Source organism: Oncorhynchus masou, chromosome 17 (assembly GCF_036934945.1).
Source record: "Oncorhynchus masou masou isolate Uvic2021 chromosome 17, UVic_Omas_1.1, whole genome shotgun sequence".
In the NCBI taxonomy this organism is placed as follows: Eukaryota; Metazoa; Chordata; class Actinopteri; order Salmoniformes; family Salmonidae; genus Oncorhynchus; species Oncorhynchus masou.
In genome coordinates, this window is record NC_088228.1 from 25014646 (window position 1) to 25037388 (window position 22743).

At 40.7% G+C, this 22743-nt stretch overlaps 1 protein-coding gene across 3 annotated transcripts in view; it reads right to left on the bottom strand.

Moving 5' to 3' along the window:
• Positions 1 to 478: 478 nt before the first annotated feature.
• Positions 479 to 22743, bottom strand: part of LOC135558757 (solute carrier family 12 member 7-like) — a 76886-nt gene continuing 54621 nt past the window's right edge. The window contains exons 17-26 of one of the 3 annotated variants that reach the window (XM_064992850.1): positions 21331 to 21499; positions 15933 to 16128; positions 15430 to 15599; positions 15049 to 15180; positions 14830 to 14937; positions 13679 to 13801; positions 12612 to 12781; positions 12193 to 12207; positions 7828 to 7961; positions 479 to 5380 (exon numbers count right to left, since the gene is read on the bottom strand). In XM_064992850.1, the coding sequence (XP_064848922.1) occupies positions 5289 to 5380; positions 7828 to 7961; positions 12193 to 12207; positions 12612 to 12781; positions 13679 to 13801; positions 14830 to 14937; positions 15049 to 15180; positions 15430 to 15599; positions 15933 to 16128; positions 21331 to 21499 (1309 nt within the window). In that variant the 3' untranslated portion in view covers positions 479 to 5288. The remainder of the gene's footprint in view (positions 5381 to 7827; positions 7962 to 12192; positions 12208 to 12611; positions 12782 to 13678; positions 13802 to 14829; positions 14938 to 15048; positions 15181 to 15429; positions 15600 to 15932; positions 16129 to 21330; positions 21500 to 22743) is intronic. The other 2 variants (XM_064992848.1, XM_064992849.1) reach the window with 2 other exon arrangements.

Below are 22743 nucleotides of genomic sequence, written 5' to 3' on the forward strand. Positions count from 1 at the left end.
ATAAATTATCCCAATGTCCCCAGGACACTGTCCTGTGTAGGGTGCTGTCTTTTGGATTGAACGTTAAACGGGTGACCGGACTCTCTGAGGTCATTATAGATCACTTATTGACACATGGCACTTATTGTAAGAGTAGGGGTGTTAACCCCGGTGTCCTGGCTAAATTCCCAATCTGGCCCTCAAACCATCACTGTCACCTAATAATCCCCAGTTTACAATTGGCTCAATCATCCCTCTCCCCTGTAACTATTCTCCTGGTCGTTGCTGCAAATGAGAACGTGTTTTCAGTCAACTTACCTGGTAAAATAACGGATAAAAAAAAGTTATACTTAAATCTGGTTCTCAAGCAGATTTGTAAGAATGTCTCACCCCATGTTCAAGAATGGCTTTATTCAGATTACAATTTTCGGTTATTTGGAAAATGGAATCTCGAAAAATAATAATATATATCACTATTTTTAAAACGAGCCATAGAAAGTTGGATGCAATTTCAGTTTAATCCACCAGAAAAGACAGAACAAATATAACAACACATTTTATGGTTAAACTCAAATATACTGATTGATAAAAAAAACAAACAATTGGATTATGAATAGGACTGGTGGAGTCACACATGCAGCTAACAAAAATATATGGAAATGTCTGCTGTACAACCAACTAATTGCAGCATTACCGCAAACATGGAAGAGGCATGTGGAAAGGGGAGAATGTAAGGAACTTCTCTGTCAGCCCTTCATTCTCTGTCAGCCCTTCTCTGTCAGCCCTTCAAAGACCAAAATTGGTTAAAGAAAATTGTGATAAATAAAAAAGTATACCAGTTTAATTTAAGATCGCAAAAATTGACAGCTGTGCCATACAGATTGCAAAGTAGTCGGGAAGATATTTTTGATGTACCAATTTCATGGCACATGGTTTATGAACTGATACACAAAACGATTCCGGATTCAAAACTTTTTTCAATTAATATTATTATACAAAAATCTTGCAACCAATAGAACGTAATATGTATGGGGGACACAACCGTCCCAGCTCTGCACATTCAGCTGCAAAGAGAATCATTAGATCATTTGTTTTGGTACTGTCAATATGCATCTTGTTTTTGGTAGCAGGTTCAGGGATGGCTCTTGAATTGCAACATTTACCTGGAGCTAACTACAAATAGCACTGCTAGCTAATTTGAAAAGTTATAGTCAACCGATCAATAATATAATAATACTCTTACCAAAAATGTTTCTTTAATTTATAATGTGTAGAAACTAATAATATAACATTTCAGAACTTTTGTGAAACATCACAGCTGAAAAATAAATGGCAAATAGAAACTGGATGGTGTTCAGAGATATATGGAAAGGGTTGAGTGGAGCTGAAGGCTGGGACTAAAAGTAACAAGACAACTCATGTAAAATATACTGTTTCCCTAAAATGTACATAGGTTCATAACTTTTGTGAAACAGCACAGTTAAAAATATATGGCCAATAGAAGGTCTTAGAGATAGATGCGAGGGATTGAGGGTAGCTGAAGGATAACAAAAACAATTACATTCATACAGTTGAAGTCGGAAGTTTACATACACTTAAGTTGAAGTCATTAAAACTTGTTTTTCAACCACTCCACAAATTTGTTAACAAACTATAGTTATGGCAAGTCGGTTAGGACATCTACTTGGTGCATGAGACAAGTCATTTTTCCAACAATTGTTTACAGACAGATAATAATACTTATAATTCACTGTATCACAATTCCAGTGGGTCAGAAGTTTACACACACTAAGTTGACTGTGCCTTTAAACAGCTTGGAAAATTCCAGAAAATGATGTAATGGCTTTAGAAGCTTCTGCTAATTAACATAATTTTAGTCAATTGGGAGGTGCACCTGTGGATGTATTTCAAGGCCTACCTTCAAACTCAGTGCCTCTTTGCATGACATCATGGGAAAATCAAAAGAAATCAGCCAAGACCTCAGAAAATAAATTGTAGACCTCCACAAGTCTGGTTCATCCTTGGGAGCAGTTTCCAAATGCCTGAAGGTACCACATTCATCTGTACAAACAATAGTACGCAAGTATAAACACCATGGGACCACGCAGCCGTCATAACACTCAGGAAGTAGACGCATTCTGTCTCCTAGAGATTAACGTACTTTGGTTAGAAGAAGATGCTGGAGGTAACAGGTACAAAAGTATCCATATTCACAGTAAAACGGGTCCTATATTAACATAACCTAAAAGGCCACTCAGCAAGGAAGAAGCCACTGTTCCAAAACCGCCATAAAAAAAGCCAGACTACGGTTTGCAACTGCACATGGGGACAAAGATCGTACTTTTTGGAGAAATGTTCTCTGGGCTGATGAAACAAAAATAGAACTGTTTGGCCATAATGACCATTGTTATGTTTGGAGGAAATAGGGGGAGGCTTGCAAGTCAAAGAACACCATCCTAACCGTGAAGCACAGGAATGTTAAAAGCGTGTGCGAGCAAGGAGGCCTACAAACCTGGCAGCATCATGTTGTGTGGGCGCTTTGCTATAGGAGGGACAAGTGCAATTCACAAAATAGATGGCATTATGAGGGAGGGAAATTATGTGGATATATTGAAGCAACATCTCAAGACATCAGTCAGGAAGTTGAAGCTTGGGCGCAAATGGGTCTTCCAAATGGACAATGCTCCCAAGCATACTTCCAAAGTTGTGGCAAAATGGCTTAAGGACAATAAAGGTATTGGAATGGCCATCACAAAGCCCTGACCTCAATCCTATAGAACATTTGTGGACAGAACTGAAAAAGCGTGTGCGAGCAAGGAGGCTTACAAACCTGACTCAGTTACACCAGCTCTGTCAGGAGGAATGGGCCAAAATTCACCAAACTTATTGTGGGAAGCTCGTGGAAGGTTACCTGAAACGTTTGACCCAAGTTAAACAATTTAAAGGCAATGCTACCAAATACTAATTGAGTGAAGGGAAACTTCTGACCCACTGGGAATGTGATGAAAAATTAAAGCTAAAATAAATAATTCTCTCTACTATCATTCTGACATTTCACATTCTTTAAATAAAGTGGGGATCCTAAATGACCTAAGACAGGGAATTTTTACAAGAATTGAATGTCAGGAATTGTGAAAAACAGAGTTTAAATGTATTTGGCTAAGGTGTATGTAAACTTACAACTTCTCTCACACACACAAAAGTTTGGGACACAGCTACTCATTCAAGGTTTTTTTAATTGATGTTTTACTATTTCTACATTGTAGAACAATAGTGAAGACATCAAAACTATTAGGAAGGCTTTTTCAACAGTCTTGAAGGAGATCCCACATATGCTGAGTACTGCTTTTCCTTCACTCAGCGGTCCAACATCCCAGACTATCTCAAATGGGCTGAGGTCGGGTGATTGTGGTGGCCAAGTCATCTGATGCAGCACTCTATCACTCTTATTAGTCAACTAGTGCATACACAGCATGGAGGTGTGTTTTGGGTCATTGCCCTGTTGAAAAACAAATGATAGTCCCACTAAGCGCAAACCAGATGGGATGGAGTATCGCTGCAGACCAAAGTACAGACTTTTACCATTCTAACGTCCATTTCTCGTGTTTCTTGGCCCAAGCAAGTCTCTTCTTCTTGTTGGTGTCCTTTAATAGTAGTTTATATGCAGGATTCGACCATGAAGGCCTGATTTACGCAGTCTCTAAACAGTTGATGTTGAGATGTCTGTCTGTTACTTGAACTTTGTGAAACATTTATTTGGACAGCAATCTGAGGTGCAGTTAACTCGAATGACTTATCCTCTGCAGCAGAGGTAACTCTGGGTCTTCCTTTCCTGTGGCGGTCCTCATGAGAGCCAGTTTCATCACAGTGCTTGTTGATTTTTGCGACTACACTTGAAAAAACTTTTCCGGATGGACTGACCTTCATGTCTTACAAAGTAATGGTGGACTGTTGTTTCTCTTTTCTTATTTAAGCTGCTTTTGCCATAATATGGACTTTGTCTTTTACCAAATAGGGCTATCTTCTGTATAAAACCCCTTCCTTGTCACAACATAACTGATGGTCTCAAACGCACTAAGGAAAGAAATTCCACAAAATAACTTTTAACGAGGCACACCTGTTAATTGAAATTCATTCCAGGGTACTACCTCATGAAGTTGGTTGAGAGAATGCCAAGAGTGTGCAAAGCTATCATTAAGGCAAAGGGTGGCTACTTTGAAGAATCTAAAATATATATTTTGTTTTGTTTAACACATTGTTGGTTACAACATGATTCCATGTGTGTTATTTCATAGTTCTGATGTCTTCACTATTATTCTACAATGTAGAAAATAGTAAAATATAAAGAAAAACCATGGAATGAGTAGGCGGGTGTGTGTTATTTCATAGTTCTGATGTCTTCACTATTATTCTACAATGTAGAAAATAGTAAAATATAAAGAAAAACCATGGAATGAGTAGGCGTGTCCAAACTTTTGACTGGTACTGTGTAATATATATAAAAATATATGGGGGTTTGGAAGCCACAATCTATCTGCGATATTAAAGCTGATCTACCACCTAAAAGAAAATATATATTGACAAAAATAACTATCAATTTTTTGGGGGGCTGACATTGTTTACCGATTGACGGTCTATGACTGAAATAATGACGCACAACCAAATTTCACCTTGTATATAACAGAAAGTTGAGACCCTGACTAAGTTCCTTTTTTGTTCACAAGAGGCTGTGGGGCCCAACGCGACCGCTTATGCCTAAGGCCAGTTCTGCCAAACGGCACCCTATTCCCGATATAGTGCATTACATTTAACCAGGGCCCATAAGAGCTCTCGTCAAAAGTAGTGCACTACAGGGCAAGTGGCTCACTCCAGAGCACAACCACAGTAGGCTGCCTAACCTGGGATTTAAACACCCGTCTACTATCTGGACTTACAAGCTACATCCTATGTCAGCTAGGCTAGACCATACTACATAGAGTCCTGAGCCATGTCATCCGAGGTCATCTCTATCCATCCTAATATCATTACTTATGCACTTTGTTCTACTGAAAGAATTCCTATTCCTAACGACTGACAATAAGAAATGGAAAGATTATCCAGAGTGCCCTCTGTTGTCCTCCAGTCAGCAGCAGTGTGTGCTTAGTCTGCTCCGCGTGTGGAGGCAGCCCCCTACTGTCCTCCCATACTACAGTATAGGGGCGAACCACTCCTCTCCTGGCACTGTGGTGGAGGCTGAGGCCCAGCCATTTGTCCGGATGACCTCGCCGGATTCTCTGAGGCTGCACCATACCCGCCCGTGTCTGTTGGCGCTAGGAATAGATTGTTATCACCTCCCTGCCTCCGCCACGTACCAGCAGCACACGGTCCAGTCCATCCATAAGAACCTCCAGAAACTCCATGTCTACAGGCCATGGGGTCAAGGAGAAACAACCGCATAGACACTGACGTGGAAGAGTACTAATGGTACAGTGATTTGAAATGTCAAAAGTAAAAGTAATGGGGGCAATAACCTAAAAGTCTGGAATTTTAATTTAAATGCAGACACCTCAAGCAGTTCCTCAACAGTTCATGCCCATGTACAATGCCGTCCGTGAAAATGTATTTTGGATTCTCTATATTTGCATATTCTTTACACTGAATGTTATCAGATCTTCAACCAAAACCAAATATTAAATAAAGGGAACCTGAGCTAACTAATAACATTTGTATACTTATTTAATTTATTTAATTTGAAAATGTACACAACATTGGTGCTGAGATATTCCTAGAAATTTAGTTTAAAACACTATTAAAAAAAACTATATACACTATACAAAAGTATGTGGACACCCCTTTGCTGACAGGTGTATAAAATCGAGCACACAGCCATGCGATCTCCATAGACAAACATTGGTCATAGAATGGCCTTACTGAAGAGCTCAGTGACTTTCGAAGTGACACGGTCATAAGATGCCACCTTTCCAACAAGTCAGTATGTCAAATTTCTGCCCTGCTAGAGCTGCCACGGTCTACTCTAAGTGCGGTTTCTATGAAGTGGAAATGTGTAGGAGCAACAACAGCTCAGCCGCGAAGTGGTAGGCCACACAAGCTCACAGAACGGGACCGCCACATAAAAATCACCTGTCCTCGGTTGCAACACTCACTACCAAGTTCCAAACTGCCTCTGGAAGCAATGTCAGCACAAGAACTGTTCGCCAGGAGCTTCATGAAATGGAAATCTTAACAATACAGCACACAATGACATTCTAGATGATTCTGTGCTTCCAACTTTGTTTCAGCATGACAATGCCCCTGTGCACAAATCTAGATCCATACAGAAATGGTTTGTCGAGATCAGTGAGGAATAACTTGGCTGGCCTGCACAGAGCCCTGACCTCAACCTCATTAAACACCTTTGGGATGAATCGGAACGCCGACAGCGAGCCAGGCCTAATCGCCCAACATCAGTGCCTAACCTCACTAATGCTCGTGGCTGAATGGAGGCAAGTACCTACAGCAATGTTCCAACATCTAGAGGAAAGTCTTCCCAGAAGAGTGGAGGCTGTTATAGCAGGTGTCCACATACTTTTTGTCATGAAGTGTAGTTTAGCACAGAAACATAGTAATTAACTACAATGATCATAATCCATTGCTTTCTACTTGTCCTGTGTGTGTGTTTCTTTTACACATGCTGTGGTAGGTTAGTGTGGGACATAGAGAGAATAGAAAAGAATGTGAGCTCGAGAGGGATAGCGAGCAGTTGCTTCGCGAGGTATCTCTACTTGAAATTATATGATCTGTGATTGATAGTTTGTATTCAGCAGTCATAAAAGTATGCCTTATTTATGTCTGGCAAAAACCCTGCATTCCACAATAAGCTCCTCATACCAACGCTCAAGCATGGTGGTGGTAGTGTGATGATTTGGGAATGTTTTGCTGCTTCAGGACCTGGACAACTTGCCATCATTGAAGGAACCATGAATTCTGCTTTGTATCAGAGAATTCTACAGGAGAATGTCAGGCCATCCGTCTGAGCTGAAGCCCAGCTGGGTCATGCAATAAGACAATGAACCAAAACACACAAATTCTACATCAGAATGACTTAAAAGCAACAAATGTAACATTGTGGAATGGCCGAGTCAAAGTCCAGACCAAAATCCAATTTAGATGTTGTAGCAGGACCGGAAACGAGCAGTTCGTGCTTGAAAAGCGGCAGGTAGCCGAGTGGTTAGAGCATGGGACTAGTAACCGAAAGGTTACAAGATCGAATCACCAAGCTGACAAGGTAGAAATCTGTCATTCTGCCCCTGAACAAGGCAGTTAACGCACTGTTCCTAACGCCATCATTGAAAATAAGAATTTGTTCTTAACTGACTTGCCTAGTTAAATAAAGGTAACAAAAATGAAAGGCCACAATTGTCGCTGAGTTAAAGCAGTTCTGCGTGGACCAAAATACCTCCACAGAAATTTGAGAGACTGATCAACGTCTACAGGAAGTGTTTGATTGCAGCTAAAAAAGTGGTACAACCAGTTAATGAGTGTAAGGGGGTCAATACTTTTTCACACAGGGGAACCGAGTGTTGCTTAATTTTGTTAAATAAATAGGTATCCAATGTTTGTGTTATTTGTTCAGTCAAGTTCCCTGTATCTAATAATATGTTTTGGTTGAAGATCTGTTAACATTCAGCGTGAAAAATGTGCAAAAATAGAGAAAATCATAAAGGTAGAAAATATGTTTTCACAGCACTGTAAATCATTATAGCTTCAGTCCCTGTCAGTCTATTTATTACTGTAAGATGATACTGACTCAGACAGTGGACACTCCGTTATCCAGTTCAGAGTATACTAGTGGTTTAAAAAAAAGGATACAATTCTCGTCACCACCCTTGTTTTTGGGCGGTCCAGGCATGTTCAGCAGCACCAGCTGAGCTCCCTGGGATTTGTTGACCACAACCTCATTCAACTTGACCGCGGTGTGCATCCTCCTCACGTTAGACTGGTTCCTACAAAATAGGAAAAATAACAGGTTAAACTCAAGAATAACAACTTACATGTCTTCTACTTGGATTGAGCCCCAAAGGGCACCCTTTAAAAAAAATTGCCACCTGCATACCACTGCTGGCTTGCTTCTGAAGCTAAGCAGGATTGGTCCTGGTCAGTTCCTGGATGGGAGACCAGGTGCTGCTGGAAGTGGTGTTGGAGGGCCAGTAGGAGGCACTCTTTCCTCTGGTCTAAAAAAATATCCCAATGCCCCAGGGCAGTGATTGGGGACACTGCCCTGTGTAGGGTGCTGTCTTTCGGATGGGACGTTACATGGGTGTCCTGACTCTCTGAGGTCATTAAAGAGCCCATGGCACTTATTGTAAGAGTAGGGGTGTTAACCCTGGTGTCCTGGCTAAATTCCCAATCTGGCCCTCACACCATCACGGTCACCTAATAATCCCCAATTTACATCCACATCCTCTCCCCTGTAACTATTCCCCAGGTCATTGCTGCAAATGAGAACGTGTTCTCAGTCAACTTACCTGGTAAAATAACGGATAAATAAATACATTTTCCCTATATAAGGAATAGGGATGCATTGTATGCGTTATATCCTACTACAGGCTTCTACTATAAACATGACATCATACCTGTCATAAGCATACATGACTTCACGGTATCATGGCAAAAATGTACAGTAAGCCAATTAGCTACCCTAAGTAATGTATAACAAATGCCTCCATAGCCATACTATAGATTATACTGATAAAACATGGTTCAGGAGTAATGTCATGTTGATACTGCATGTAACAGTAGGCTTAACTAAATCTAGTTAAGGAATATTGCAGGCAGAAGTAATTGTTGATTTGACAAGAATAATATCACGCCTCACTTACCTAAGCATCAATGCATATTTGTTAGATACAGTTGAATTCAGAAGATTACATACAGCTTAGCCAAATACATTTAAACTCAGTTTTTTACAATTCCTGACATTGAATCCTAGAAAAATTCCCAGTCTTAGGTCAGTTAGGATCACCACTTTATTTTAAGAATATGAAATGTCAGAATAATAGTAGAGAGAATAATTTATATATCAGCTTTTATTTCTTTCATCACATTTCCAGTGGGTCAGAAGTTAACACAAACAATTTAAATACTAATTGAGTGTAACTTGGGTCAAACACTTCGGGTAGCCTTCCACAAGCTTCCCACAATAAGTTGGGGGAATTTTGGATCATTCCTCTTGACAGAGCTGGTGTAACTGAGTCAGGTTAGTAGGCATCCTTGCTCGCACACACTTTTTCAGTTCTGCCCACAAATCTTTTATAGGATTGATGTCAGGGGCTTTATGATGGCCACACAATACCCTGACTTTGTTGTCCATAAGCCATTTTGCCACAACTTTGGAAGTATGCTTGGGGTCATTGTCCATTTGGAAGACCCATTTGCGACCAAGCCTCAACTTCCTGACTAATGTCTTGAGATGTTGCTTCAATATATCCACATAATTTTCCTACCTCATGATGCCATCTATTTTGTGAAGTGCACCAGTCCCTCATGGAGCAAAGCACCCCCACAACATGATGCTGCCAACCCCGCGCTTCACGGTTGGGATGGTGTTCTTCGGCTTGCAAGTCTCCCCCCTTTCCCCCCAAACATAACAATGGTCATTATGGCCAAACAGTTCTTTTTTTGTTTCATCAGACCAGAGGACAAAGTACAATCTTTGTCCGCATGTGCAGTTGCAAACCATAATCTGGATTTTTATGGTGGTTTTGGAGCAGTGGCTTCTTCCATGCAAAGCGGCCTTATGACAATATAGGTCTCGTTTTACTGTGGATATAGATACTTTTGTACCAGTTTCCTCTAGCATCTTCATTAGATCCATTGCGGTTGTTCTGGTATTGATTTGCACTTTTCGCACCAAAAGTATGTTCATCTCTAGGAGACAGAACGCGTCTCCTTCCTGAGCGGTATGATGCCTGCGTGGTCCCATGGTGTTTATACTTGCAAATGATTGTTTGTACAGATGAACGTGGTAGCTTCAGGCGTTTGGAACCTGCTCCCAAGGATGAACCAGACTTGTGGAGGTCTACAATTTATTTTCTGAGGTCTTGGCTGATTTCTTTTGATTTTCCCATGATGTCATGCAAAGAGGCACTGAGTTTGAAGGTAGGCCTTGAAATATATCCGCGTGTACACCTCCAATTGACTCAAAGGATGTCAATTAGCCTATCAGAAGCTTCTAAAGCCATTCCATTCCAAGCTGTTTAAAGGCACAGTCAACTTAGTGTATGTAAACTTCTGACCCACCGGAATTGTGATACAGTGAATTATATATATATATTATTATCTGTCTGTAAACAATTGTTGGAAAAATGACTTGTGTCATGCACCAAGTAGATGTCCTAACCGACTTGCCAAAACTATAGTTAGTTAACAAGAAATTTGTGGAGTGGTTGAAAAACGAGTTTTAATGACTCTAACCTAAGTGTATGTAAACTTCCGACTTCAACTGTATTTTTAGTACCAGTCAAAAGTTGACACACCTACTCATTCAAGGGTTTTACTTTATTTGTACTATTTTCTACATTGTATAATAATAGTGAAGATATCAAAACTATGAAATGATACGGAATCATGTACTGCGGTAAACAAAAAAAGTAGCCACCCCTTTGTCTTTATGACAGCTTTTCACACTCTTGGCATTCTCTCAACCAGCTTCATGAGGTAGTCACCTGGAATGCATTTCAATTATCAGGTGTGCCTTGTTAAAAGTTCATTTGTGGAATTTCTTTCCTTCTTAATGTGTTTGAGCTAATCAGTTGTGTTGTGACATGGTAGGTGTGGGTATACAGAGGATAGCCCTATTTTTGTAAAATACCAAGTCCATATTATGGCAAGAACAGCTCAAATAAGCAAAGAGAATCATTACATTAAGACATGGAGGTCAGTCAATCCAGAAAATTTCAATAACTTTGAAAGTTTCTTCAAGCGCAGTTGCAAAAACCATCAAACACTATTATGAAACTGGCTCTCATAAGGACCGCCACAGGAAAGGAAGACCCAGAGTTACCTCTGCTGCAGGGGATAAGTTCATTAGAGTTACATGCACCTCAGATTGCAGCCCAAATAAATGCTTCACAGAGTTCAAGTAACAGACACATCTCCACATCAACTGTTCAGAGGAGACTGCATAAATTAGGCCTTCATGGTCAAATTGCTGCAAAGAAACCACTACTAAAGGACACCAATAAAAATAAGAGACTTGCTTGGGCAGAGAAACACGAGCAATGGACATTAGACTGGTGGAAATCTGTCCTTTGGTTTGATGAGTCAAAATTTGATATTTTTAGTTCCAACTGCCGTGTCTTTGTGAGACGCTGAGTAGGTGAATGGATAATCTCTGCATATGTGGTTCCCACCATGAAGCATGGAGGAGGAGGTGTGATGATGTGGGGGGATGCTTTGCTGGTGACACCGTCAGTGATTTATTTAGAATTCAAGGCACACTAAACCAGCATGGCTACCACAGCATTCTGCAGCGATACACAAGCCCATCTGGTTTGCTCTCAGTGGGACTATCATTTGTTTTTCAACGGGAGAATGACCCAAAACACACCTCCAGGCTGTGTAAGGGCTATTTGACCAAGAAGGAGAGGGATGGAGTTCTGCATCAGATGACCTGGCCTCCACAATCACCCGAACTCATCCCAATTGAGATGGTTTGGGATGAGTTGGACAGCAGAGTGAAGGAAAAGCAGCCAACAATGGCTCTGCATATGTGGGAACTCCTTCAAGACGGTTAGAAAAGCAATCCTCATGAATCTGGTTGAGAGAATGCCAAGAGTGTGCAAAGCTGTCATCAAGGCAAGGGGTGGCTACTTTGAAGAATCTCAAATATAAAATATATTTAGATTTGTTTGGTTACTACATGATTCCATATGTGTTATTTCATAGTTTTGATGTCTTCACTATTATTCTACAATGTAGAAAGTAGTAAAAATAAAGAAACCTTTGAATGAGTAGGTGTGTCCAAACTTTTGACTGGTACATGCTGAGTGAATGTTATCTTTTCCATGTAAATCAACTGATAGAGAACTATACATGCTGTTAGAAGAGGAGGAGGAGAGAAGTGAAGAAAGACACCACACACCCCTCGTCGCTCTAAGAAAAACTATAAGGTCACGACATGAGGGGGGAAAAAGGATCACACACATACTTAAGACTAAGGGAAACTTGACTTACAGACTCTCCCACTCTCTAGAAGAGAGGAAACAAAAACAAAACATAGGTATGTTTATAATATATACATCTCACCATGGTTAATCACACATTTCAGACACAAATAGGGAGAACAGGGCATCAATGATAGAGTACAGACTAGTCTGAACATCCAGAGAACCGAGTATAGTTCAAGTAAAGGTACATCATACTGAGTCTAGATATTTCAAGTATGTAACAATACTATAGCTATTGTAACCATTATTCTGTATGTGCACTAGACAGGTGCATCTATGGATTGAGTAGTTTCTGTTGGCAGTGCTAATACCATTTTCACACTACCATAACCAGGCCAGTACAGAACAGCAAAACTCAGTTCAGTAGTGTGAAAGGGGTATGTCTGACAGTGTACTGCCGTGTGAGCCTCTAGGGGAGATACTTACGGTTTCATATTGAAGAGGTCCTTCACGCCCATGTTCGGCTCGCCGCGTTTACGGTTCCTCTCAGCGATCAGCTTGTCTTTGGTCCAGGTCATGTGGACATGGTGGTCGGGAGTGGCGGTAGCTGTGTCACTGAGGTTGGACTTAGTGCCCAGTTTAGTGATCAGCTGAGCCTAGGGGATAACACTGGTGTCACTACAGACCCAGGCAGGATGCTAAACAAAGCGGTGCCTCCGGTCAGATAGGATCAGGAGGCTGGCACAACTGTAAAATGGAGACTATCCTTATGTTTTGCATTATCGGCATGAATGATAATGTTAATCCCAGCAATAGATCCAAAATGGATTATGGATGACATTCTCATGGTTGCATACGTTCATCTGTCTACTCCATGGAAAAGGCATGAAATATTACTGTACATTTCAATGCTTCAATGTTAAAATAACAAAGCTCCATAAAAACAATGCATGACATAGAAACAAAATAAAGTGTACTATAGCAAACAATAATAATAAAACATACTACAAATAAATCAAAGTGAAGTTGAAAAATGGAAACAATTAGGAAAAATGGGATGACATTTCTAATCCAAGTTGAAGTTGGAGGTTTGGGGTTGGCGGTTTTGCCAGCGTACCAAGAACGTTGTAAGTTTTTGGTACTAAGAAGATTGTTGTAAAAAGATCTAAGTGTAATACTTGCTACAAAGTTACTGAGCCGATAACTCTCACGTAAGTGGATGCAGGAGTAGGGTGACAAGGACACAAGAGGACCACAGCCATAGAAATCCTATAATTCCGTTCTCTTTCATTCTTTTACCACAGCCATATTCATTGAGTAATGCTTCTGAGCGCTGCTTCCAGAAACGCATACAGTATTGGGGTACGTTTTACTGGAACACCTTAGTCATTCCTTAAGATTTCCTCAAGAATTGACAAATCACAGCTTTTTTAGAAAAAGACTTAATAGCTGTGGCTCTGTCCATGTCAGATACAGGCATGAGGATGGGCTAAAGGGTGGAGAGGGAAGGGAGATTGCTTATGGGATGTTTATGGGATGTTTCTGAGGCAGACACGTATGTCCATGGATATGGACAGGCTTGGGACCTGTAGTGTATTTGAGGCCTGTAGTGTCTCCACCACAGAGGACTTCTTCTTCTCGATGGAGTTACGTGACTCGTCTGTGATGCTCTGAATCTGAAGACCAACCCGATGCGAGCCCAGAACATCCAACACAGCAGCAGGAAATCAGGACAGGCCAAAATGTCACAACAGTCAGTCCATATTACAAGCCACAAACAACAAGGAAGAACTACTGTAACAGGAATGAACAAAAATATAATCTATCCCGCGTGTGAAGTGCAACCTTTGTCCCCGATCCTTGATTTAAACACTGTGCATAGGCCTACAGTCAACATTCATAGCAGTGAACAAGTGTTCACTTGTCAATATAATTATGTTTTATCCACTATTGTACAAAATCTGAAGAAAATACACACATCCAGGTACTTTCTGCAGGTGCTGGAGATGTAGGAAAACAGAAAGGAAAACACAGTATACTGTTGCTCATGCTCCCAGGTGATTTTATTTACAACAATGTTTTAACTTAAACCCTTCAGTTTCAAAATGTACATATTGTGTCTTATCCTAACTGAATATTGTGTGTGTGTGTGTGTGTGTGTATGTATATATATATACATACATACATACATACATACATACACACACACACACACACACATACATACACACACATATATTACCGTAAATACTGATCACCTTCCTTGTGTATGATCATATATTTTGATACATTGAATGTTATTATTGTGGACCTATGTTATATAATTTTACCTCCCGTTTCTTTAACCTTCCGCCCCCACCTGGATATGGATGCCTGATGAAGGGTCGAACTGTTCCATATAGAATCACTTCTGATCGTGAGCAGCAGTGTGCGGTGTTTTCTTTTTGTTTTCCACTATTGAATCACCTGGTTACACCACAGGAGGCTGCTAAGGGGAGGACGGCTCATAATAATGGATGGCATGGAGTAAATAGAATGGTATCAAACACATGGAAACACGTCGAGTATGATACCATTCCATTGATTCCATTCCAGCCATTACTATGAACCCGTCCTCCCCAAATGATTGATTTGATTTGAAATAAGGTACCACCAACCTCCTGTAGATTAAACAGAACCTGACAAGAGTTGAGCATCACATTACCTCTCTCTCCCGCTCGGTTCTGGACAGCTGCATCTGTTTCAGCATCTGAGAGCGCTGCTCCATCACCAGGGTCTTCTCATAGGTGAAGGCTGCAATGTCACTATCGTGCTGAGGACAGAAATACAAAGAAACTGGCAAAAAAAGGGGGCAAAACCCTTGACAAATGGTTTCTTATTAATACTATAGCAGGTATGATTAAGTGTGAGTGCAGCTGCTTACCATCTCCACCACCTCCACTACAGCGTTGAGACGGAGGTGATACAGGAACATCTGCAGGTCCTTCTTCATCTGAATACTGTTGTCATTCATCTGAGCCACTGTGAAGATACGCATCTTACACTTCCTCCACACCTGGGACGCACAAGGGACAGAGAGATAGAAAAAAAGGAAAGAAACTATGAGCGTCTATGAAACTGTTCTAAAGGATATAGTGCTTCAGTCCAATATCAGTTGTGGAAAATGTTTAATGGCCCCTTGCAATTAACAAAAAACATTTCTGGCCATTATTAGAATGTAGTGTGTACATACTTTTTCTTCTTCTTTTTTTACAAAGCAACAGTATACAGTACCCAAAGGCATATGGTGCCAATGCCACAATACCTTGTGTTGGCGCAGTAAGAAAGGCAGCAGCATGAGAAGACCTCCATCATGAACAATCCACCACACGTCTATGGTGCCCTCCCCCAGGCGGTCCTGGTTGCAGGGGAACTTGTCAATGTTCTTAGCAACCAACAGGGCCTGATGGGCTGACGTAGTCTCTCTCACTGTCTCTGTGGGATAAGGAGGATATTTACTGTACTGCTTGTATTGTTATCAGTGCAAGAAACCCACATAATTAGGCCCCACAGTTTTGACTGACTCTGGTCAGGTCATTTGGTCAGGAAAAACTCTTAACCCGGCTTATAAAACATACAAAAATGTTCTCAGAAGCTAAAACCAAATCTCAATAGATAGTTACGCTAGCTTAATTTTTCAAATGTATGTGGATGTCGTCACAAGAGGCTACTTATTATGACATACTTGATGCTACTTAAATCTACTGTAGACTAGTATAGCAAACGATGGTGTGTAGTGTGGAGGATACTAGAGTATGGTGTGTGTACCAATGAAGTTCTTCCAGGGGTAGGAGTCCTCAGCCTGTTTCCAGCCCCCAGGCCAGGCCATGAGAACGGCGTTGTGTTTCATGCCCCCCAGCCCTGCCGACTGGATCAGGTGGGAGAAACCATCCCGCAGGTTAGAGGATACCACCACGTGGCAGAAACCTTTGGTACGCTCCAGGTGCATGGCCGACTTAACGTTCTGCACCAAGAAAAAACAAAAAAAACATCAGGAGAAAATATAATGAAAGAGTGAAGAGGAGGATGAATTGATGGTAAAGTGAAAATAAATACAGTTTCCATAAATACACTTGCAAAATACCGATAGTGGATGAAACATTTGATGCAAGAATACAGTGGCAAAAAAAAGTAAGTGAACCCTTTGGAAATACCTGGATTTCTGCATAAATTGGTCATAAAATGATCTGATCTTCATCTAGATCACAACAATAGACAAACACAGTCTGATTAAACTAATAACACACAAACAATTATACGTTTTCATGTCTTTATTGAACACACTGTGTAAACATTCACAGTGCAGGGTGAAAAAAGTATGTGAACCCTTGGATTTAATAACTGGTTCTCGGGATGTCTGGTGTGAACTGCTCTATGAGGTCATGCCACAGCATCTCAATCGGGTTGAGGTCAGGACTCTACAGTAGTCATATTTTCTTTCTGTTGTTTTTTACTTCTGTGTTTTGGGTCGTTGTCCTGTTGCATCATCCAACTTCTGTTGAGCTTCAATTGGCGGACAGATAGCCTAACATTCTCCTGTTAAACTTGGGATTTCATTTTTCCATCAATGATAGCAAGCTGTCCAGGCCCTGAGGCAGCCCCAAACCATGATGCTCCCTGCACCATACAGTTGGGTTGAGGTTTTGATGTTGGTGTGCTGTGCTGTGCCTTTTTTTCCTCCACATATAGTGTTGTGTGTTCCTTCCAAACAACTCAACTGTAGTCTCATCTGTCCACAGAATATTTTGCCAGTAGCGCTGTGGAACATCCAGGTGCACTTTTGCAAACTTCAGATGTGCAGCAATGTTGTTTTTGGACAGCAGTGGCTTCTTCCGTGGTGTCCTCCCATGAACACCATTCTTGTTTAGTGTTTTACGTATCGTTGACTCGTCAACAGAGATGCTAGCATGTTCCAGAGATTTCTGTAAGTCTTTAGCTGACACTCTAGGATTCTTCTTAACCTCATTGAGCATTCTGCGCTGTGCTCTTGCAGCCATCTTTGCAGGACAGCCACTCCTAGGGAGACTAGCAAGAGTGCTGAACATTTCCTCCATTTATAGACAATTTGTCTTACCATGGACTGATGAAGAAACTTTAGAGAAACTTTTGCAACCCTTTCCAGCTTTATGCAAGTCAACAATTCCTAATCTTAGGTCTTCTGAGATCTCTTTTGTTCGAGGCATGGTTCACATCAGGCAATGCTTCTTGTGAGTGTTTTTTATAAGGCAAGGCAGCTCTAACCAACATCTCCAATCTCGTCTCATTGATTGGACTCCAGGTCAGCTGACTCCTGACTCCAATTAGCTTTCGGAGAAGTCATTAGCCTAGGGGTTCACACACTTTTCCCAACCTAACAGTAAATGTTTAAATTATATATTCAATATAGACAGGAGAAATACAATAATATGTGTGTTATTAGTTTAAGCACACTCTGTGTGTATTGTTGTGACTTAGATGATCAGATTACATTTGATCAAATCCAGGTAATTCCAAAGGGTTCTTAATTTTTCTTGCCATTGTACTATGCAGAAAGTATGAAGAAAAATCACCCATGGGATGTAAGTCTTTATAAATGCTTTCTAAACTTGGACCTTAAGTCAAGTGTGAGTAACCAAAATAATGTTTCAACATGTATGGCTAATGATTGGAAACATCTATACAGCTGACTGCAGGAATCTTTACAGAGCCAGTGGAGTTAGATGTTACAAAGGGTTTTATTGATCTCTTCGTACTTGAAATAGACTAGTCAGAACATATCATTGAACTTGGCCGGAGGGTAGCATGACAGAACAAGACTGAAATGCAGCTTTCATCAGACTGTAATCTGGGACGAGGAAGAGGACAGAGAGTGAGGTGCACAGAGAATTGTGTAATTATGTATAAAGTTGTAACATTTTGTCCAAGAAGGCAATTGGCTTTGCAGCAGGTAAAAAACATAAAATCTACATGGATCACAATGATAATTCACCAGTACTCATCTCTAACAGCTTGCCTCTATGATGTTTCAGTGCACCCCTCTGACCTGCCAGCAGGTGGCAGAGCTTTCTGTTTTGAGATCATGAATTGAGAACTCAATACACCTGAATGAGGTGAAAGCAAAGGAGTAAGCAAGCCTGTTAGAGTCAGGGATAATAATTCATATACTAGCACTTGTAGTGTGCTTGCCAAATGCGTGCTTGACAAAGACTCCAGCCACCCGAGAGATGGACTGTTCTCCATGCTCACATCCGGCAGGCGGTACCGGTGCATCAAGGCTCAGACCAACAGACTCCTAAACAGCTTCTATCCCCTGGCCAGCTATAAGACTGTTACATGGCTAACAACTACTGCTCTCCCTCTCCCACAGACTATCCACACAGACCATCCACAGGTCTCCACCGATGTATTACTGCATTACACTGCTGTCCATTGATTATTGATTACCATTAGTATTTATCTATTTATCCTGCTACTGGTCACTATTACTACTGTTTACATTTTATATATACACATTAATATATACCAGTAGTATATTACCATAAGTACTTATATATTGCTGCTACCAGGTACTTTTTCAGCAGTGTTTACATGTACACTGAGTATATAAAACATTAAGAACACCTGCTCTTTCCATGACATAGACTGACCAGGTGAAAGCCATGATCCCTTATTGATGTTACTCGTTAAATCCACTTCAATCAGTATAGATGGAGGAGGAGACAGGTTAAAGAAGGATTTTTAAGCCTTGAATTTTTTTTGCCATGGATTGTGTGTGTGCCATTCAGAGGGTGAATGGGTAAGCCAAATAATGAATTGCCTTTGAATGGGGTATGGTAGTAGTTTGAGTGTTTGAAGAACTGCAACACTGCTGTGCTATTCACGCGGAACTTTTTTGGTTACTACATGATTCCATATGTATTATTTCATAGTTTTGATGTCTTCTCTATGTAGAAAAAAGTAAAAAATTAAGAAAAACCCCTGAATGAGTAGGAGTCCAAACTTTTGACTGGTACAGATCAATTCACATTTATTTATAAAGCCCTTCTTACATCAGCTGATATCTCAAAGTGTTGTACAGAAACCCAGCCGAAAACCCCAAAAAGCAAGCAATGCAGGTGTAGAAGCACGGTGGCTAGGAAAAACTCCCTAGAAAGGCCAGAACCTAGAAAGAAACCTAGAGAGGAACCAGGCTATGAGGGGTGGAGCCTCTTCTGGCTGTGCCGGGTGGAGATTATAACAAAACATAGCCAAGATGTTCAAATGTTCATAAATGACCAGCAAGGTCAAATAATAATAAATCGCAGTGGATGTCGAGGGTGCAACAGGTCAGCACATTAGGAGTAAATGTCAGTTGGCTTTTTATAGCCGACCATTCAGAGTATCTCTACCGCTCCTGCTGTCTCTAGAGAGTTGAACAGCATGCATGCATGTATGTATGCATGTATGAGTGATGCACCGATATTACAGTTTTGGCCGATATCCAATATTTTCTTTGCCAAAAAACCCGATACCTGATATTAAACATTTTAGCGTCCTTTTAAGCATTCTAGTACAGTTAAATATTTAACACACACCCATGGACGCTGTGGTCTAAGTGCAAGAGGTCATTGTTTGCAGGCTGGTGGTATTGATGCTAGCTAGGTACCAGGGTAAAAGCTAGCTACTCCAGAAGCTGCGGTCGAACAAATGATGCTTTATTACCAACGCGGTACTGTAAACACATTGTTTGTGGCCGGTGTTTGCAGACTTTTTTGTACAGATTTGGCAGTGCTACACCCAAACGGTGTTCCATAGTATGCATGTCGTGAAGCTAATAGCAGTGACGCTATTACTGTGTAACTCCGGTAGGGCAACATTGGAAAAATAGCACACTTGTTAGTGTTAACCGGTGCTCGACCAGTCGCGAAAGCCAAAATCTCCCATGACAGAGAACGGTTGATTGTCAAGGACAATGAAATCCATTATCAAGGAATTTGCCTTTGAGTTGTCTCGCTGAAATATTGTTACTCTTTCAAATGACTGCTTGACTTGTTCACTGCTCGATCCACACAGCTGACATTGAGGGCAAGTTTAGGAATGCTGTGTTGCACGTATCGTCATTTACGTCATGTACCTTTGTTATATAGGTATGCACGTCAGCTTTGACATTGGTTTTGCACATCTGCCGTTAAACTAGACATCGGGCCGATATCAATGTTGGCATTTTTAGCTAATATCGGGCCGATTCCGATATGTTCACCGATATATAGTGCATCCCTAGTTAGTTAGTTAGTTAGTTAGTTAGTAAGTATGTATGTATGTATGTATGTAAATATCAGTGATGTTATCCTCGCAAGGGGAGGGTGCTAGAGTATGGAAAACAGAGGTGACAATAATTTTGACTGTTATCTTTCGAGATTATTTAAAAAAAAAAAAAAAAAAAAAAATCTATTTTTCTGAGCAATTGTATTAGTATAAAATAATATACCAATAATTTTGAGCATAGAATATCACTCAGTACTTGTATTTATTTTACGCAGTCTTTTTTGCTCATATTTATCAAGGTTGTCAATAATTATGGACCTAACTGTGTGACTGACTGCAATAAGGGGAATTTAAAAAGAGTGTATTGTCTTTTACATAAACAAATTAACTATGCTATTGTTGATTTGATATCACGCCGCATAGCCTAGGCTACTAAGCACAGTAACATAATTCAACAAAAAATATGCTATTCTCTTCTTTTGAAATACATTTTATTTGTTGCATAATGTTTTTTAAGGCCTGCATAAATGGCAATAATAATAGATTTCTTTGTGATGGTGTATTTTAAATGGACTTAGACTGGTAAAATAAACACCTGCAGCATTGGTCAATTCGAATTTGTCGAGGCCCGGCTATTCTAGTTTTAAAGAAAAAAAAAAAAGGATTTTGTGTCTGTCATATCATTAGTATTGTATCCTCTTCTACATTATTAAATTGAAGGATGACCAACATGTCTCGTTGTCAAGATTCACATGAGGGTGTTTGTGAAAGAAAGTAACTCAAAAGTAATATAACGCGTTACTCTGCACAAAGTCATTTTCATAAAATAATGTGTTACTTTGAAAGTAAGGAGTAAAATATTACTTTCCCAAGTAACAAATCCCAACAATGGATACAAATTCCCTGCCGCCATAATCATGTGATATGAGTGTCTCAGTCTCACCTGCTCTGCGCTCTTGGCCTCAGCTCCCAGGGTCATGTAGGTGCCCTCAAGCACAGAGCTGACGATGGTCAGGCCTTTCCCTGCCTTCAGCTGGGTGGTGAAGGACAGCAGACGAGGGTGTTTCACCCCCAGGTCTGAATCCAACTTCAGTAGCACCAGTAGCTGAGGCCTGGGGGGAGAGATAAGGTACAGTCAGTATATATGTCAATAGATAGGCATCAGGAAAAGCCCAACAACTAGGTCACCAGAGAGAACATCAAGACAACTGTGTGTATTGTGCATCAGATCTACACTGGATTCTACAGTCTTCAAACTGACAATGCACCGCTGTTTTGATTTCTAAGACATTCTTGTATCTTTCACAACTAAAGCTGCCAAATAACTCTAAATCTAGTATATATAACCTGTTTCAAATTGTCCCTTTTACGCTCAACATAGCCACTTCAAATGCCCACTCGCTCTGTCATGGGAAAAATATCCTTTCTATTTTATTCAGCTAAGTTCAATTATATTTTCTTACTATAAAATCATATAAAATAATGGCACAGGACTTATAAGCATAACTTTTCAGCTAAACTGACAAGCCTACAAATCAAATCAAAGTCTATTTGTCAAGTGCGCCGAATACAACAGGGAATACAACCTTACAGTGAAATGCTTACTTACAGGCTCTAACCAATAGTGCAAAAAAGTTATTAGGTGAACAATAGGTAAGTAAAGAAATAAAAAGTAAAAAGACTGAAAAATAACAGTAGCGAGGCTATATACAGACACCGGTTAGTCAGGCTGATTGTGGTAGTATGTACATGTAGATATGGTTAAAGTGACTATGCATATATGATGAACAGAGAGTAGCAGTAGCGTAAAAGAGGGGTTGGCAGGTGGTGGGACACAATGCAGATAGACCAGTTAGCCAATGTGTGGTAGCACTGGTTAGTCGGCCCAATTGAAGTAGCATGTACATGAATGTATAGTTAAAGTGACTATGCATATATGATAAACAGAGAGTAGCAGCAGTGTGAAAGAGAGGTTGGGGGTGGAACACAATGCAAATAGTCCGGGTAGACATTTGATTACCTGTTCAGGAGTCTTATGGCTTGGGGGTAAAAACTGTTGAGAAGCATTTTTGTCCTAGACTTGGCACTCCAGTACCATTTGCCATGCGGGAGTAGAGAGAACTGTCTATGACTGGGGTGGCTGGGGTCTTTGACAATTTTTAGGGTCTTCCTCTGACACCGCCTGGTGTAGAGGTCCTGGATGGCAGGCAGCTTAGCCCCAGTGACGTACTGGGCCGTACACACTACCCACTGTAGTGCCTTGAGGTCGGAGGCTGTGCAATTGCCGTACCAAGCAGTGATACAGTAGTGATGTTGCAGCTGTAGAACCTTTTGAGGATCTGAGGACCCATGCCAA